The sequence below is a fragment of the Molothrus ater genome, unplaced genomic scaffold (assembly GCF_012460135.2).
Source record: "Molothrus ater isolate BHLD 08-10-18 breed brown headed cowbird unplaced genomic scaffold, BPBGC_Mater_1.1 matUn_MA599, whole genome shotgun sequence".
NCBI lineage: Eukaryota > Metazoa > Chordata > Aves > Passeriformes > Icteridae > Molothrus > Molothrus ater.
Window position 1 is genome coordinate 57,532 of NW_023416770.1, and position 17,406 is coordinate 74,937.

General features: G+C 53.6%; 2 protein-coding genes across 2 annotated transcripts in view; both read left to right on the forward strand.

The window, feature by feature from the left end:
* Positions 1-7,008, forward strand: part of LOC129047132 (serine/threonine-protein kinase PAK 3-like) — a 48,192-nt gene extending 41,184 nt beyond the window's left edge. Inside the window, 1 exon segment of the mRNA XM_054518458.1 lies at positions 6,907-7,008. Within this exon segment, the coding sequence (XP_054374433.1) occupies positions 6,907-7,008 (102 nt within the window).
* Positions 6,833-14,492, forward strand: LOC129047131 (uncharacterized). The gene is made up of 2 exons (XM_054518457.1): positions 6,833-7,036; positions 12,965-14,492. Exon 2 carries the CDS (start codon positions 12,975-12,977, stop codon positions 14,412-14,414), a length of 1,440 nt encoding a protein of 479 aa, XP_054374432.1. The 5' UTR covers positions 6,833-7,036; positions 12,965-12,974; the 3' UTR covers positions 14,415-14,492.
* Positions 14,493-17,406: the final 2,914 nt, after the last annotated feature.

Here is a 17,406-nt window from a genome sequence, read left to right on the forward strand (position 1 = left end):
TCCCTCCTGGAGGCGGCGGCGGCGGCGGAAGGTCCTGCTGCCTTGTAAATGGCCTGGAGAGCTGGCTTCTCTAAGACATTTGGAGGGGAAATTCCCAGAAGCCTCAGTCAGCTGAGGCCATTCTGGCTGCAGGAGCAGCAAAATCCTTAGGTTGGTGAGCAAAAGGCCACTCTCGGGGACCAGGATCAAAGGGTTGGGCAGCAAAAACCAGGGACTTGGAGCAAATGACAGTGTTTCACCCACATGGGATACAGTCGCTTGAATGTCTGGAGAGGCAAAGTAGCTGCAAGGCAGCACCTGTGATTTTTTGGCTCATTTTTAATGTGGTGGGGCGGCTAAAGCCTCTTCCCTCTTGATCTTGCAGGAGGCTCTGGAGATGCTGCTCTCAGAGGGGCCTGCAACACCTCAAGGCCACCCCATGGCTGATTATCATTACGCAGGTAAGCAAAGCAGAGCTTCTTGCGTCCCTGACAGATGCTGCCGTCCCCTTCATTGTTGTGGCAAGGGTTTCTGCTTAAAGCAATTGTGCTTAACACCAGCACAAGGTCTTGTCTCCTCTGCGGGTGGGGAAGCACCAGCATCTAGTCCTTCAGCTTTACTTCTTTTCCAATCCTTCTCCCCGGGCAATGCCTGCTCTTGTCTTCATGACCTTCTGAGGGAGCAGACACGTACACACACGTGAATGACGGCCTGCCACCATTTTCTTTCGGCAGCCAGTGGGATCTACTTGGTGTGGATCAAGGGATGCGTTTACTACCCGCTGCTTTTTCTTGCCAGGCTCTGATAGATGGACACCTGAGGAGAAGGAGTCCTTCCAAAAGGCTTTCCACACCTACGGCAAGGATTTTCATCTCATCCAGAAGCAGGTAAAGCCACGGGACATTCTTTACCCGAGCAGATCGTCAGGAGGAAAGCTTGGTTATTTCTGGGAACAAGCACTGGGCTTCAGTCTCTCTCTTCTCAAGTACCAAGTATCTTCAAGAAGTAACAAAAGGGGACATCAAAAGCCTGTGTCAAAAGGATGATCCTGCCTCTCCAGCCCTTTTCTCCAAGCTCTTTTGGAAGATGAAGCTTTCTTCTGTCAGACTTGTCGCACAGGTCTGCTGCTGCTTCCACAAGACGGTGTGCTGGCATAACTGGAGGGAAGCGGGGAAAGAAGAACTGTGCTAGATGGATTTGTTGTTGATCTGTGCATTGCGTGTATTACCACCTAGCAGAATACACGGTTTAAGACATTGCATGATGCCTCTCTTTCCCCATGTTGATTTCATTTTACACCCTACTCCATTTACTTCATGCTTTTCCTTCCTAGTTCACTCCATATTCTACTTTTTCCCCAGTGCACCCGACACCATTTTCGACTCCTTCTTTTTCTCTTCACAACAGATCCAGACTAAGACCGTGGCACAGTGTGTGGAGTACTACTACTCCTGGAAAAAGGAGCATAAACTTGCCAGCACTCTGGCTCAGGTGAGGGGCAAGAAAATCGAGACGTGCCAGGAAGGTCGAGAAACTGGCAGAAGGGGAGAAAAGCTGCTGGCGAGCCATGCCAGACGCCCCTTTGCCAGGATCACATCGTCCCATGCGCTGGGAAAGGCACAGCAGATGCTGCCCGGGGCTTCCTTGTGCTGCTGCCCTGAAGTATGCAATTCTGGAGCCTAACTTTGACCCAAGGAAGCAGCAGCGCCACCAAAATGGGCTTTGACTCTCTACAGATGGGCTTCTCAAGGGCTGGCACCCTCGCTGACTCCAATCAGACCCTTAATTCCCCACTGCTTGCTGACATCAGCAATCCAGGCTGCCTTTGTGGATATGCTGCAGATTTTCAGGGAGTTTTTCTAGCATCGCAGCATACTCCCCAAGAAGGAGCTGCCGGTGCCGTGGCTCCCCTAAAACTTTCCTTACCGGCAAAGAGCAATTTGCTTCACATCATGTGAGAGAGAGAGAGAGAGAGAGACAGGGAGGGAGATTATTTTGGGGACTAGAAAATGGCTAACCATGTGTCTACCCTAATTGGACTGAATTTAAATGCCATTGCCTAGACATTTGTGGAGGAAAAGCAGAGAGAAATAGATGTTAGGCAGAAAGGTAGAAATAAGAAATGTAGAGCTCTAAATAGGCAGGTATTTATCCCACCCCTTTGGCCTGTAGAAAAGAGGAGTATTTTCCTCCAAGCTCTGGGTTGGCAGCCCGCCGCAGCCCATTGGCAAAGGCAGCCGTTTTCTCAGCTCTTGAGGGTCTGGAAGGATTTGCTTAGGCCGATAGATTTTTGTGCTGGATGCTCTGGTTTCCAGCTTTGTGAGAGGAAGGAAGCATTGATAAGGACTCTTTGATTTCCAGAGTGTGGGCAAAGCAAAGAGGAGGAAAAGCCCTCCCAGAAAGGAGAACGGGGAGACAGGGAAGAGAAGCCGCAAGAGGGCTCGCAGCGCCGAGTGTCCCTGCTGCCAAGCGCGCCAGCCGCCCCGCTCGGCGGGAGGCCCCTTTCCCTGCGGGCAGTGCAAACGGTGCGCAAGTTCCTCCTCTTTCTGCTCAAAGCTGCGCCTTTGGACTAAAACGGGCTGACCCTTTTCAAAGGCACCGCAGGGGAAGCTGGGGGCACTTGCAGCATCGCCCCCGGCAGCCGTGGTCAAGCTTAACACCCACCTCAAACCCAAAGAGCTTAGGTAAAACCCAGCCTTCACAATGAAACCTTGCCGTGCCCCAACAAGACACAGTTCATACAAGTAGGAATAGATCCATCAAAGCTTGGTTTGATGCTGCTGATCAAATTCAAAAGAGGATGCAGCAAAAGGAGGAAGACATTTCAAGGCATTGAAAGTAGAACCATCAGACTCATGGTGCTGATCAATTCACAAATGTGCCACTGCCCGAAAAGACAGAAATTCCTACTCAAACGGAGATCTCGGCACTTGGTTTCATGGTGTGTACTAAAGTGAGCAATGGATGGTTTGTTTCCTATCTTGCAGGGTGTTTGAAACCGTGAAGGAAAGGAACAAACACAGGAGAAGACATCGGCCTCGGAAGGAAGCAGAGCCTCTCGCCAAGAAGAAAAGACTTGAAATTAGACAACCCTGCAGGTTGTCCAGGGCTAGCAAGAGTTAGGTATCAATAGGACTAGATAGGAATAGGACTGTTTTTTAAGCTTTTAGGGTAGTTTAATCTTCTACTTAGTTAGTTGACATGATAGGAATCTCCTCAATTTAGTCGTTAAGATCCATTAGTATTATTCAAGATTCAATAGTTTTATTAGATTTATCAATAAATTTCAAAGGTTGGGTGTTGTCTATGCTCTGCCTTTTGTCATTTTGCCTTTGTTGAGAGCCAATGGGTCTTTATCATTAAACCAAAGTTTGTTCCATTTTGTCTTTTTGTCTGTATGAAAACACTCTGGCAATGTTTGTTCCATTTGCCTGGTGTTGCAAAGACGGCACTTGCCCTGAGAGAAGAATCTGGGCAGGCGCCACCTCCCCCAGGCCCAGCCCCTTGCTCAGCTGGCAGGACTTACTGAGGTGTGTCTCCTTTACTGCCAGTGAAATAACGCTGGGGCTTCAGCCTTTGATTCCTCAACATCTCAGCTGGGAGTGGAAAGGGAGGCTTTGTTTAATTCACGGAATTGGATCTAGATGAGTGGTCTGGTCTCACCATATTTTCTGGCATAAAAGCAGCAGGTTTAGTCCTTTTTGGAGCCCAGCAACATAACTTTGTTTCATTTTGGGGGACTGATGGAGCTGACCACCTTGGAGGATGTTTCTAAGCCCTCCGATTCTATCCAATTCCTATCCGCATGCACCACAAAGGCATGGCTAGTTCAGTTTCAGTTTCTCTCGAAAGGACCAGTGTCCCGCTCTGGGCCTCCAGCAATCTCCTTAGCTAAAGCAGAGCGGGTGTGATCATTATCCTCTGACTTCTCACAGCTCGGGCACTTGCGCCAAAGAAGAATCAAAGGCACTCTTTCTTCGAGGCCAGCAAATGGCCCTGCCTAGCAAGGCTTTGGTGGCAGGGGCTGTGGAGGGTGGAGAGGGGGCGAGGGAGGGGGCAATTGCCAGGCTGCTTCTGGGAAGCCGAGGGAAGCTTGCCCTTGTCTGATGGAGGCGGTGCAGGTGGGCTTTGGAGCCTACAAAGTATCTGCCTTGCAGTGGGACTTGTTCCAGCTGCCCCCTCAGTTTGCTGGCCAGTGGGTAACGTGCAGGCTGGGAAGGAAGCAAGATTGGGACTGAAGCAAGATTTGCTTTTCCTTAACGACAGGCAGGAAAGCAGCAAAGCTGCCTGGGTTTTGTCATATCTGGGATCTAGGCATTAAAACCAATGTGAAGGCCAGCAGTGTGGAAAGGGAATTCTGTTAGTGTTGCTTTCTTAGAGGAATGGCAGAGTCTTTTGGGGACAAACACCGAGCTTCTCCAAGGGAGCTGGAAGAGGGCTATAGAAATTCTGCATGAATGTTTGCTAGAGAAATGCCCGTGTGCTGTCCCTGTGTGTGTGTGTGTGTGTGTCCCCATCAGTTGCCCTGAAAAACATCCTGTTTCTCCAAGTTTCAAGGGAGGAGTGATGAGGTGAGAGACCAGCTCAGAGGCCCAAAGGAGGGAAAACATGCAGTGACATTATTGGGCAGCAAAAGGAGAATTGAGAAAGGGGGCAGGATGAATGGCTCCACTTTGAGAGGAAGCTCTGGAGTTGGCTCTGCGCTGGACAACTTGCAAATTCCAGCTCCTCTCAGAGCTGGAGGAGAGCCAGTGGGAGGAGCCCTTCTGGTTCTCCAGGGCAGGAGATGAGGTCTGGGCCCTTGCACAGAGGCAGGCTCCTGTGCACGTTCAGCTGGAGGCACCTTGCAGAGAAGCACCGGGAAGACCCAGGGCTGTCCCTGCGCTGCTTTTGCCCGTCTCATCAGACGACTGAGGAGAAAAGGCCCCATGGGAAGCTTCTCAGAGCAAACTTGCAGCAGAAGAAGTACAAGGGCCAGAGGCGGCCCATGCCTCTTTCTGTCCCATGGCTCCCCTGGGGTTCTAGATGGAATGTTGGGCTGTGCCCATAGCAACTGTCGTTGTCTCCTGCTCCTGCGGCCCTTGCTGGAACGCTGGTGGAGCAGCGCTGCAGCAGCAGCTGCAGGATCAGCTCCTGGGCTGTCCCTGACCAGCCGCCTTCTGCACTCAGCGCCAGACCCGGCCTCTGCACCGACGTCCTGGTCTCCTCGTCTGCCTCCGGGCTGTCCCCAGAGCACTTGGGAACCGTCCAAGGTAAGAAAATCCCCGTTTGCCCTCAAAGCACTAGCACAGGGGCAGGAGGCTCCAGCTGCCTCTCCCACCAAGCACGACACACAGGCTGCGTGCTCACTTTCCCCAGACGAGCTTCCACGTGAAAGCAGGCTGCAGCTTCTGAAGGAATCATGTTGCCTCCAGGGGAAACACAGACCTTTCCATAGAGGACCTAGAGAGGTGTCCCAGTGCAGTTGCAGATCCTCGTCCACGGATGACCTGATTAAAAGTTCTTGGCACCCATTTCAGTCCTCAAACTATCTTGTGCTGACCCCAAAACAAATTGTTTGTGGCTGAGCACTTCAGGGCTTCAGTGTCAACAAATCCCCTTATGCCCTGACTCTGCTCACACCCGCTCCAAAGCTTCAAACACCAGAATGATGGCGCTTCTCCTCTGGCATCCCTGTCGTTCAGGGCATAGAAGCATTTGACTGGGCTTCTCCTCAAACACAGGCTTTCAACTTCAAAAACCATCTGGGATCAGCAATTCTTATATACTTACGTAGTTCCATGGCTTATAGATCCATGCTATTTTAATATCTTTATAGATTCTTTTTCCAGTGCACGTAGGGCTGGTTCTACCTCATGCTCAGGGGCGGCCGTCAAATGCCATCTCCTCAAGAGCACAATCACAGTAGCACAGAATTTCCTGGCTTGGAAGGGATTCTCAAAGATCACTGAGCCCAAGTCCAGGGCCTGCCCAGGGCAGCCTCAACAATCACAGCCTGTGCCCAAGAGCAGTGTCCAAACACTTTTGGAGCTCAGTCAGGCTTGGTGCTGTGCCCCCTTCCCTGGGGAGGCTGTTGCAGTGCCCAAGCAGCCTCTGGCTGAAGAACCTTTTCCTTCTATCCAACCTAAGCTGTGGTGGTGTGTGATGTAACGTTGTTTGATTTGGTCTGGTTCATCCTGAATAGTTTCCCCCTCTTTCCCTGGAAATCCCCAATTTCTTATCGTTATTTGTCTATCACGTTTCCCCTCCCCTATCCATCAGATGTGTCTTGTTGTCCCCACCCCTGGCCTTTGTCCATCACTCGACAGCCCTGCCTTTCCTTCTAGAACCTTCTCCCCAGGGTGTCGAGTGATTGGGCAGGGGCAGGGACCCCTCCCCAGTTTTTTGCTGATTTGTCGGTTTCATGCGTTCATCAACCTATGTATCAGTTCTTTCATACCCTCATTGGTTGTTATGTTGCCCCTCCCGGGCCCTCCCCCTTTCCTTATAAGCTGTTACTCGCCCTCAATTCGGTGCTCAGTCCTTCTCCCTCCACCCTGCTTTTTCTCCCCCTTCGACCTTCCTTCAATAAACCTGCCAACCCTTCCTGAAGGCTGAGTCCCTCTTTCCTTGCCTGCGCCTCCCTGCGTTTGCCGCCCTCCTTCGCTCTCGTATCGTGGATCTTTTCGGGACCCATAGGCGCGATAGGAGCTCCGGGCTCCTCAAGCGCCCCTTCGTCGCTGATCGGGGCTGAACGTGAGCCGGGCAAACTCATCATCTCAGCACCGCAGCAGTTTGGCGCCCAACGCGGGGCGTGAAGACCCCTGCATCTGAGGCAGTCTGCGGTTCCTGAACACCGTTTGGAGGACTGCATCTCGGAACAGGAGTCCCGCGACGCGCGGGTTGGATTGCTCTAATCCTTTGGGCGACTCACCGCTCTCCGTGTAGCACGCCCTCGTTTCGGGAGGTGCGGTGCTCCGGAGAGAAGAAGGCGACACCCTCTCAGCGCACCCTAAAGAGGCCGCCTTCGGCGCAGGCAGCTCCCGCTAGCAGCAGCCTTGGTTCGTCCCCCTGACGGGTGAGTCTCTTGGCTGTGTTGTAGAGCCCACCACCTGACCTCACGGAAAACCTGGCATAGGCATCCCGGTCCTCTCCTCGGCCAGTGGGAGGGGGAGGTCAGGGTCAGTGGGGACCCCGTTTAGTTTTATTTTAGATTCCTTTTGATTTTCCTGTTGCTAGCGGTAGAGCGAGTGGCTGACCCCTGCGTATTCCATCTGCAAATATGGGTGCTAAACTGTCGGCCACTCAGAAAGGGGTTTTTTACCAAGTTGTGGGTACCCTGGGGGGTGGGAATTATAAGTTTAATAAAAGGGAAGTTAAAAGTTTAGTCCGCTGGCTGACCCATACCTACCCTGATTTAAATGCTGAATCAGTCTTGGATCCCAGATTCCTGAAGCGGGTCCAATCCCGCCTTCAGAGAGAGATTCAAGCTGGCAGCAAGTCTTTTCAGAGCCATTTTTGTTTAATATCCCTTTTGATTTCTGCCCTCGCTGTTAAACCCTCTTCCCGGACTCAGCCAGCGGACCCCCAGTTATACCCCAGTTCTCCCCGTCCCCATGCACCTGCCCTTCGTTCCTCGCGCCCTCCCTCCCGAACCGAGTCCCTGCGGGGAGCAGCCCGTGACAGCCCCGCGCCAGGGAGACACCCGTCCCTAAGTTCCTCGCGGGCGACCCGGTCCCCGAGCCTCCGAAGGTCTGGCCAACCTCCGGAGGAGACTGTTCCTGCTCCCTCTTTCCGCACCCCCTCGACCCCAGTTGTTAAACCCAAAGTTCGTTTCAGTTCTCCGCGGTCCTCTCACCAAGATGGCGTCAAATCATCCCAAAATGGAGGGGACCGCGTGTTCAATCCTAAAAAACCGCCTTCTCCTTCCCAGAGTTCCCCCACTCCTTCCCGAGCCCCCCCCCAAATCCCTCCCCTTCCCCCCTCGCGGGTTCCTCCCACGTCCCCTCCCCTTCCCCCTCCCCCTTCTCCTCCCCCTCCTCCTCCGCCCCCTGCTCCCGAAACTCCTCCCCCTCCTCCCCCGCCTTCACCCCCTGCAACTCCTCCCCCTTCCCCTCCTCTCCCACCACCCCCCACCTCCGCAACGACGTCATGGGGCCCCTCCCACAAGGGGAGGCACTTTGCTGCAGAACCCTCCCTCCAGTTCCCACGCCGGGACCCTCCCTCCCCCGCTCCCGGTTCCCACGCCCTCCCTTCCGGTTCCCACGCTCTGGGGGCTAGCGGGGGGGGGGTCCCGAGCCGGGGACCGGAGCTGTCTGCAGTCCCATCAGCAGCCCCGGTCGTTTTTCATCCCGCGGGAGATGGGACAACCCTGGCTCAATGGGTCCCCTTCTCTCACTCGTCCATGAAGGAGCTGTGCAAAGCACAGAAGGAGTTCGGGAGGGACTCCGAATATTTTCGGGGACTCCTTCAGGCCGTCCTGGCGGAGTCGGTCATTACACCTGCCGACCTCCGCCGAGTCTTCCGCTGCCTCCTCAATTCCACCGAGCAAGTGCTCTGGGAGGCAGCGTGGAGAAAGGAAGCCTTGAAAGTGCTCCCGTCCCTATGGGATTCCCCGAACTCCCGGACGAGTGTAGACGGAGAGGTCATTTCCATTGACCATATGCTTGGGACGGGGAACTGGAGTGACGGAGCAGCCCAAGTCAGAGCCATACCCGTAGAAGTCCTGCAGCAAACTGCCCGGGCGGCCGAGAAGGCCTTCTTGGGGTTGCGAGCGGCCACACCCCAGGTCCCATATGCCAAGGTCCTGCAGGGTGCCGAGGAACCATTCCTCGAGTTTGTGGAGCGGCTCCGAAAATCCATTAACTATCAGGTTGAAGGAGAACACTTGCAAGCCGAGCTGTTAAAAGAGATGGCATTCCTCAATGCCAACTCGGCTTGCAAAGATGCAATCAACAGCCTCCCTCTGGAGCCAGCTCCCACCCTGCGGGACATGCTTTTGGTGTGTGGGAAAAAGGTATTAGTTCCATCAGGTACCGGACCACCACCTGCCGCAGCCTCCCGCCTGAAGACACCTTTTCGTCCTGCCGCCACCGCCGTCGAGGAGCCCCCATTTACCACCGACGTCTGTCCCACTACCGCGCAGCCGCTGCCACCAACATCAGCCCCGGTGCCCAAGCCTCCAGCCACACCGTGCCATCTGTGTGGGAAGCTGGGGCACTGGATGCCCGCATGTCCCCTCAAACAACAATTTTATGAGTTCAAAAAGTCCGTGCAGGGGACCCACGGGCAAACTATTCAAAAAAACTAATTAAACAGCGCAGCGGCCCCCTGCGCCAGGACACAAATGCGGAGGCCTGTTCACACCATCAGTCCTGGCGGGAGAAGAGGGAGAACAGTAGAATGATGCCTCCAACTGGACTTGACCTTCATGCCGGACTGACACAAACACCACCCATTGATACTCATGCTCTTTCATCCTGTGTTTCCTCCCGTAGGTTGCAGCTTGCAGAACCATTACATCTCCGTTCCGCCGGTTTCCACCACGTTGCTGTCCTCCCGGAGGGTCTAACAAACTGGGAACGTCAAAGCCACAGTCTCCTCGTCCTAGGCGACACAAAGGCGACCCCACCAGAAGTGAGTATTGTCCCGAGCCTGCTTCCCGCTGGCTCGGAACAAATCTCACTCATGCTGCACTGTGTCCACCCCCCGCTCTTCCTACCGAAGGGGCAGATAATAGCCCAATTCTTCGTCGTGCCACGACCATCCACTGTTTCCGCTTTACCATCTCTAAAACCTCAATCAGCGGCCCAGGCCTCAAACATACCTACAGTAGCCTGGGCTCAAGCTCTTGGGCATGAAAAGCCCAAACTTATTTGTAAATTGAAAAAAGGGGGAGAGCAAGTCGCTCTACGCGGCTTGCTGGACACAGGGGCGGACGTCACGGTTATTCCCTCTCGGGATTGGCCGTCGCGTTGGGAACTGCAAAGCGTCCCTGGCCACATCAGAGGTGTAGGAGGGCTTCAATTGGCGAGGCAATCGAAAGGCATCGTACAAATTACAGGGCCCGACGGACAATTGGCTTCTGTTCGTCCGTTTGTATTAGATTATACGGAACCCCTGTGGGGGAGGGATCTCTTGGCCCAGTGGGGAGCCCGAATTGACCTACCAGTGGCTCCCCAGGTTTTTCGGGCAGCGACCACTGCTGAGCGCCCCACCTGGAAGCTGGATTGGCTTTCGGATGAACCAGTACAGGTGGCGCAGTGGCCGCTAAACAAACAAAAATTAGCGGCGCTCAACGAGCTCGTGCAGGAACAACTACAGAAAGGGCATTTAGTAGAGTCCATGTCGCCTTGGAACTCTCCCATCTTTGTCATTAAAAAGCCCAACAAAGACAAATGGCGACTCCTGCATGACCTCCGTCAAATTAATGCAGTTATTAAAGATATGGGACCCCTCCAACCAGGGATGCCGTCCCCTGCGATGCTCCCTAAAGATTGGAATTTGGCAGTTGTTGACATAAAAGATTGTTTTTTCCAAATTCCTCTACACCCTGATGATGCGCCACGCTTCGCCTTCACGGTTCCATCCATCAACCGTGAAGCCCCAGGCAAGCGCTACCATTGGACAGTATTGCCACAAGGCATGAAGTGCAGCCCGGTGATCTGCCAATGGTACGTCGCTTCCCTGCTGACCCCTGTTCGTGCAGCTGTGGAGTCAGCCATCATCCATCATTATATGGATGACATTTTGATTTGTGCGCCAGACGACGACCTGTTAGCCCATGCGCTTGACCTGACAACCACTGCGTTGGTTGCTGCAGGGTTTGAGCTAGCGCAGGAAAAGATTCAAAGGATGCCACCCTGGCGGTACCTCGGCCTTGAAATTACCAAGCGGACCATTGTTCCGCAAAAATTGGCAATAAAAAGCAATATCCGAAGCCTAGCAGATGCCCACCAACTGTGTGGTTCTTTAAATTGGGTGAGACCTTGGTTGGGTATTCCCACGGAAGACCTAACCCCTCTCTTCAATTTGTTGAAGGGGGGAGAGGAGCTGAGTTCTCCCAGGACCCTCACCCCGGAGGCCAAAACCGCTCTGGAGAAAATTCAGAGTTTAATCTCGGCCAGGCAGGCCCACCGGTACCAACCGGGCCTGCCATTCCGTTTTATTGTTCTGGGGAAACTGCCACACCTTCACGGCATGCTCTTCCAGTGGGACGGAGCCATTGGGAAGAGCAAGGACCGCGGGGCGAAGGACCCCCTCTTGATCATAGAGTGGGTATTCCTGAGCCACCACAGGTCCAAGAGAATGACATCGCCACTGGAGCTGGTGGCTGACCTGATCCGGAAAGCGAGATCACGGATCAGGGAGCTGGCAGGTGAGGACTTGACGTGCATTCATCTTCCCATTAAATTCGGCACGGGCCACCTCAAATTAGCAATGTTTGAGAACGTCCTTCAAACGAACGAACTTTTACAACTATCTCTGGACAGCTACACGGGCCAAATTACAATAGATCGGCCGGCCCACAAATTGTTTAATCAAGAATTTGTTTTTACCATCAAGTCAGTACAGAGCAAGAGACCCCTCGATGCCCTGACCGTTTTCACTGACGCATCTGGAGCATCCCACAAGTCAGTGATGACTTGGCGGGACCCTCAAACTCAGCGGTGGGAGGCAGACATCTCTGTGGTGGAAGGATCGCCACAAGTGGCTGAGTTAGATGCAGTCGTCCGGGCTTTTGAGAGGTTCTCTGAGCCCTTCAATTTGGTAACTGATTCGGCATATGTAGCCGGTGTAGTGTCCAGAGCGGAGGGAGCAATCCTCCAGGACGTCTCGAATGTTCGTCTTTTCGAGCTACTCTCCAAAATTGTAAATTTAGTCTCCCACCGAGAGCAGCCCTTCTACGTAATGCACGTAAGGTCGCACACCGACTTGCCGGGGTTCATTGCGGAGGGCAACAGGCGCGCTGATGCCCTTGCCGCTCCTGTTCAGGTGGCCCCGCTCCCTGATCGCTTCGGTCAGGCCAAACTAAGCCACCAGCTGTTCCACCAAAACGCGCCTGGCCTTGTTCGCCAGTTCAATCTGACGCGCGAACAGGCCAAAGCTATCGTGGCGACATGTCCCCAGTGCCAGTCCCACCAGCTTCCATCATTGGGCCTGGGGGCAAATCCTAGAGGACTTTCGAGCTGTGAAGTGTGGCAAACAGATGTCACTCATGTTCCCTCCTTTGGCCGGTTGAGCTTTGTTCATGTCTCAATAGACACTTTCTCCGGCGCGGTATTCGCCTCCGCCCACACGGGGGAAAGAGCAGCGGATGTCGAAAAACACCTACTTCAGGCATTTGCTGTTCTGGGCATCCCTAGGCTGCTCAAAACTGATAATGGGCCTGCGTACAAGTCCAGGGAACTGCGCCAGTTCCTGCAGCAATGGGGAATAGAACATCGAACAGGCATCCCCTATTCCCCGACAGGCCAAGCCATGGTAGAGAGGGCTCACCAAAGCCTTAAGAAAACTTTAGAACACCAGAAATCCACCACAAAGGTAGAGCCCCCTCACATCAGACTCTCAAAGGCGATGTTCACTTTGAATTTTTTGAACTGTTCCTTTGAGAGCCTGAACCCGCCCATGGTTAGACACTTCGGGAGCCACAACGCGCTGCAACCTACAGCCAAACCTCCGGTCCTCATCAAGGACCCGGAGACTTGGCAGACCCAAGGACCCTTTGACTTGGTGACCTGGGGGAGAGGGTACGCTTGCGTCCTCACTCCTTCTGGTCCCAAGTGGGTGCCCTCAAAATGGGTTCGGCCTTTTGTGCCCAGGGAAGCGAAACACCGGACGAAAGAGCAACAAGTCCGTGTCGCCAGTTGGAGGCGCCGAAGAAAGCCCCTTGACCCCCTTCTTCCGCCTATCTGTTTTTTATTCAGTGATGAGCCAGAACCATTCGAATATTTAGTTCACGTTTCTTAAAACCCAGTTCTCCTTCCCTGATACTGCCTCTTTTTAGTTTTTCAGGTATGGCACGGCCCCAGACACACCTAGTTGCCACCTACCTCCTTTGGGCCACGCTCACCACCAGCTGCTCTGCATGGACTCTCCCCCAGCCGAAACCTAATGTTTGGCGGACCCTCGCGGAAGCCCTGGGGCAAGATCACCTCTGCCTGAACACGGCGGCAGCTGAAGACCCGATGGCGTCTTGCCTCGTGGGGATCCCGCTCCCCCCTTCCCAGCTTCCCTCCCCTTTCAATTATATTTACTCCTTCAGAACTACCCCGAAATCCCCCACTGCTTTTTGGAACGCCTGGAGAGACCACCTCCGCTTACAACCTACTCTTGAGGTGAACCCTCCAGAGCTCCATTTGCTCGGCTCTGCACTTGCCCCAGTTTGCCTCATTTTTCGATATATCCCCAGCCCCGGTAATCCTCTATATTTTAGAGAAGCCCCGGGTTCCCAACACCCCCCCTCTGCCTCACTCCGGTATCCACGCACTCTGACCCTGTTGAACCCCTCCAATGCCTCCTATCTCCCGAACCAATGGTGCAAACGTGTTGAAAAAATCCCTCTAGCCACCTCCCCGAATGACAAAGCAGTGACCCTTCCCCATGGTTTGTTCTTAATTTGCGGAAACCGAGCTTGGGCGGGAATCCCATCTAATCCTATCGGGGGACCATGTGCATTAGGCCGGCTGTCCCTGTTTACACCCAACCTGACCCATATTATTGATTGGCAAAATAAAAGCGCAAGCCTCAATTCGACCTTCGATTCAAAACGTATCAAAAGAGATTTAAAGAATTTAGATGAAGGCTGCGACTCTGTGATTGAACATTGGGACCGTACAAAAGCGACTGCCCTCACAGTTTTACTCCCTTGGGTAGCGATCGCGAAGTCACTAGGCGAATTGGGCCGCCTAGAGTGTTGGGTTGTAAAACAGGCCAATCTTACGTCAGCCGCCCTAACGGACCTCCTTTATGATGAGAAAGTCACGAGGCAAGCCACGCTCCAAAACAGAGCCGCCATCGATTTCCTCCTCCTGTTACACCAGCACAAGTGCGAGGAGTTTGAAGGTCTCTGCTGCCTCAACCTCTCATCCAGGGCTGAAGACGCGAGAGTCTCCATTGAGCGCATGCAAAATCATCTTGAAAATATTAAAGCGCAAACTACCGACTGGCTGGGGGACATGTTCCGCGGGTGGGGGTTTTCAAACTGGGTAGTGGCCATCCTGAAGCCAATCGTTTATTTATGTTTTTCACTTATACTTGTGTTACTCGCTGCCTCAATACTATGGAAAGTACTGAAAAACTTTATTAACCGAGCCCTCTCCTCTCCGGAAGTCCTCCGACTCCAAGCACCCCCTAACTCACCAGAAGAAAACTCTTGGGAGGACCCTGACGAAGGAGACAGCATGGAGCCTGTAGACCAAGAACTGTCCTATGAGGACAGCGAATTCGAACCTTGAGAACATAAACTCAGATACTTATAATAAGTTAGTCCCCCCGTCCCCCCTTTCCTTTTTTTTGTTGTTTGCGAAAGGGGGAGATGTGGTGGTATGTGATGTAACGTTGTTTGATTTGGTCTGGTTCATCCTGAATAGTTTCCCCCTCTTTCCCTGGAAATCCCCAATTTCTTATCGTTATTTGTCTATCACGTTTCCCCTCCCCTATCCATCAGATGTGTCTTGTTGTCCCCACCCCTGGCCTTTGTCCATCACTCGGCAGCCCTGCCTTTCCTTCTAGAACCTTCTCCCCAGGGTGTCGAGTGATTGGGCAGGGGCAGGGACCCCTCCCCAGTTTTTTGCTGATTTGTCGGTTTCATGCGTTCATCAACCTATGTATCAGTTCTTTCATACCCTCATTGGTTGTTATGTTGCCCCTCCCGGGCCCTCCCCCTTTCCTTATAAGCTGTTACTCGCCCTCAATTCGGTGCTCAGTCCTTCTCCGTCCACCCTGCTTTTTCTCCCCCTTCGACCTTCCTTCAATAAACCTGCCAACCCTTCCTGAAGGCTGAGTCCCTCTTTCCTTGCCTGCACCTCCCTGCGTTTGCCGCCCTCCTTCGCTCTCGTATCGTGGATCTTTTCGGGACCCATAGGCGCGATAGGAGCTCCGGGCTCCTCAAGCGCCCCTTCGTCGCTGATCGGGGCTGAACGTGAGCCGGGCAAACTCATCATCTCAGCACCGCAGCACTAAGCCTGCACTGGCACATCTCCCCTGCCATTGTCTTGGCTCTTCTCAGTGGCCCCGGGAGTGAAGAGAGTAGTGCATGGCCTTGTGCTTGCCCTCCTGAGGAAGCTGCTGACTGCTAGAGGGTCCTGCCTAGGACATTCCATGTCAAAAAGGCGGCAAAGAGAAAGGAGCTGGGACACAGGAGCTCGGGCTTTGCAATGATGAGGATGAGAAGGAAGGATTTTTAACTGGAGCATTGCTTTGATCTCTTTCAGGTGGAAAGGAGAGGCACAATGAAAAGGAAAGCAAGAGCCCAGATTCAGCCGTGAGTTTTGGCATAGGGTTAAAGGACAGCAAACTGGAGGAATGGTGAGGAGGAGAACTGCTCTTTCAGAGTCAGGGTGGCATTGGTTCAAGCCTGTGGATGCACAGGAAGGCTCTCTTGCCCACTTGCCTTTCTCACCTCCACCTCCTTCTTCCTTTAGACACATCAATGTTGGCAGCGACTTTCAGGCTGAGCTGCCAGAGCTGCAGAGCAGAGCACCAAGTGAGGATGAAGAGCCTGCAACCCTGGTCTGGAAGCCCTGGGGGGAGGATGACTCTGACATGGAAAAACCTGACAGAGGTAGCTTTGCTTCAAGCTTTTCTTCCACCCCTGAGCTACTTGGGTCTTTAAAAGGCTCCTTTTGCGTAAAAAGGCAGCCTTTTGCAGGCTCTGCTTCTCTCCTTGTCTCGCCCATCTTCCCATGTAGAAGTGTTAGAGGCAAGGAGCAAGAGCAAGCACCTTGCTCTCCAAATTGGTCAGGGCCGTCTGCCACTGGAAGAGCGGAGATTGGCCCCCACTTCTTCTTACAGAAGCTGCTTTGGAGGGAGAGCCAGCACTGCGTGGGCCCTTGGTTCAGCTGGCCCTGGCTTTGCTCTCCTTTTCATACTCTCCAAGCTGCTGTCTTTAGCTCCCGGCCTTTCCTTCTGCCTTGCATGGCAGTCTTTGCCCTTGCTGGCCTCAAGGCTGACTTTCGGTGGGTTTTTTGTTGTGCTTGCAGTAAGAGAACTGTTGGACATGGCCAGCTCCCGTGGCATTCCCGGGGCAGCAGCTAACCTGGAGCGCGCCCTGCACTGCCTGCACCGGGCACGCGGCAGCGTTCCGGTAAGAAGCGGCTGTTTGGGCGCAGAGAAGAGGGCACAGGGAATGCAGAGGGCCCGGGCACTGGGACAGCCTTTCCTGGCTGCTCTTTGAAGAAGGGTCTTAACAGGGAGCAGAGCACTTGCTGCCTGCTGTGTCTCCTCCAGCTGCGTCAGGGCTGAGCCCAAAGGGCTCCAGCAGGGAGAATCTCCCTCCTGGAGGCGGCGGCGGTGGCGGCAGGTCCTGCTGCCTTGTAAATGGCCTGGAGAGCTGGGTTCTCTAAGACATTTGGAGGGGAAATTCCCAGAAGCCTCAGTCAGCTGAGGCCATTCTGGCTGCAGGAGCAGCAAAATCCTTAGGTTGGTGAGCAAAAGGCCACTCTCGGGGACCAGGATCAAAGGGTTGGGCAGCAAAAACCAGGGACTTGGAGCAAATCACAGTGTTTCACCCACATGGGATACAGTCGCTTGAATGTCTGGAGAGGCAAAGTAGCTGCAAGGCAGCACCTGTGATTTTTTGGCTCATTTTTAATGTGGTGGGGCGGCTAAAGCCTCTTCCCTCTTGATCTTGCAGGGGGCTCTGGAGATGCTGCTCTCAGAGGGGCCTGCAACACCTCAAGGCCACCCCATGGCTGATTATCATTACGCAGGTAAGCAAAGCAGAGCTTCTTGCGACCCTGACAGATGCTGCCGTCCCCTTCATTGTTGTGGCAAGGGTTTCTGCTTAAAGCAATTGTGCTTAACACCAGCACAAGGTCTTGTCTCCTCTGCGGGTGGGGAAGCACCAGCATCTAGTCCTTCAGCTTTACTTCTTTTCCAATCCTTCTCCCCGGGCAATGCCTGCTCTTGTCTTCATGACCTTCTGAGGGAGCAGACACGTACACACACGTGAATGACGGCCTGCCACCATTTTCTTTCGGCAGCCAGTGGGATCTACTTGGTGTGGATCAAGGGATGCGTTTACTACCCGCTGCTTTTTCTTGCCAGGCTCTGATAGATGGACACCTGAGGAGAAGGAGTCCTTCCAAAAGGCTTTCCACACCTACGGCAAGGATTTTCATCTCATCCAGAAGCAGGTAAAGCCACGGGACATTTTTACCCGAGCAGATCGTCAGGAGGAAAGCTTGGTTATTTCTGGGAACAAGCCCTGGGCTTCAGTCTCTCTCT

Bases quoted from the DNA above. Each gene is read 5' to 3' on its own strand.
- LOC129047131 (XM_054518457.1), top strand. From the start codon at position 12,975: ATGGCACGGCCCCAGACACACCTAGTTGCCACCTACCTCCTTTGGGCC.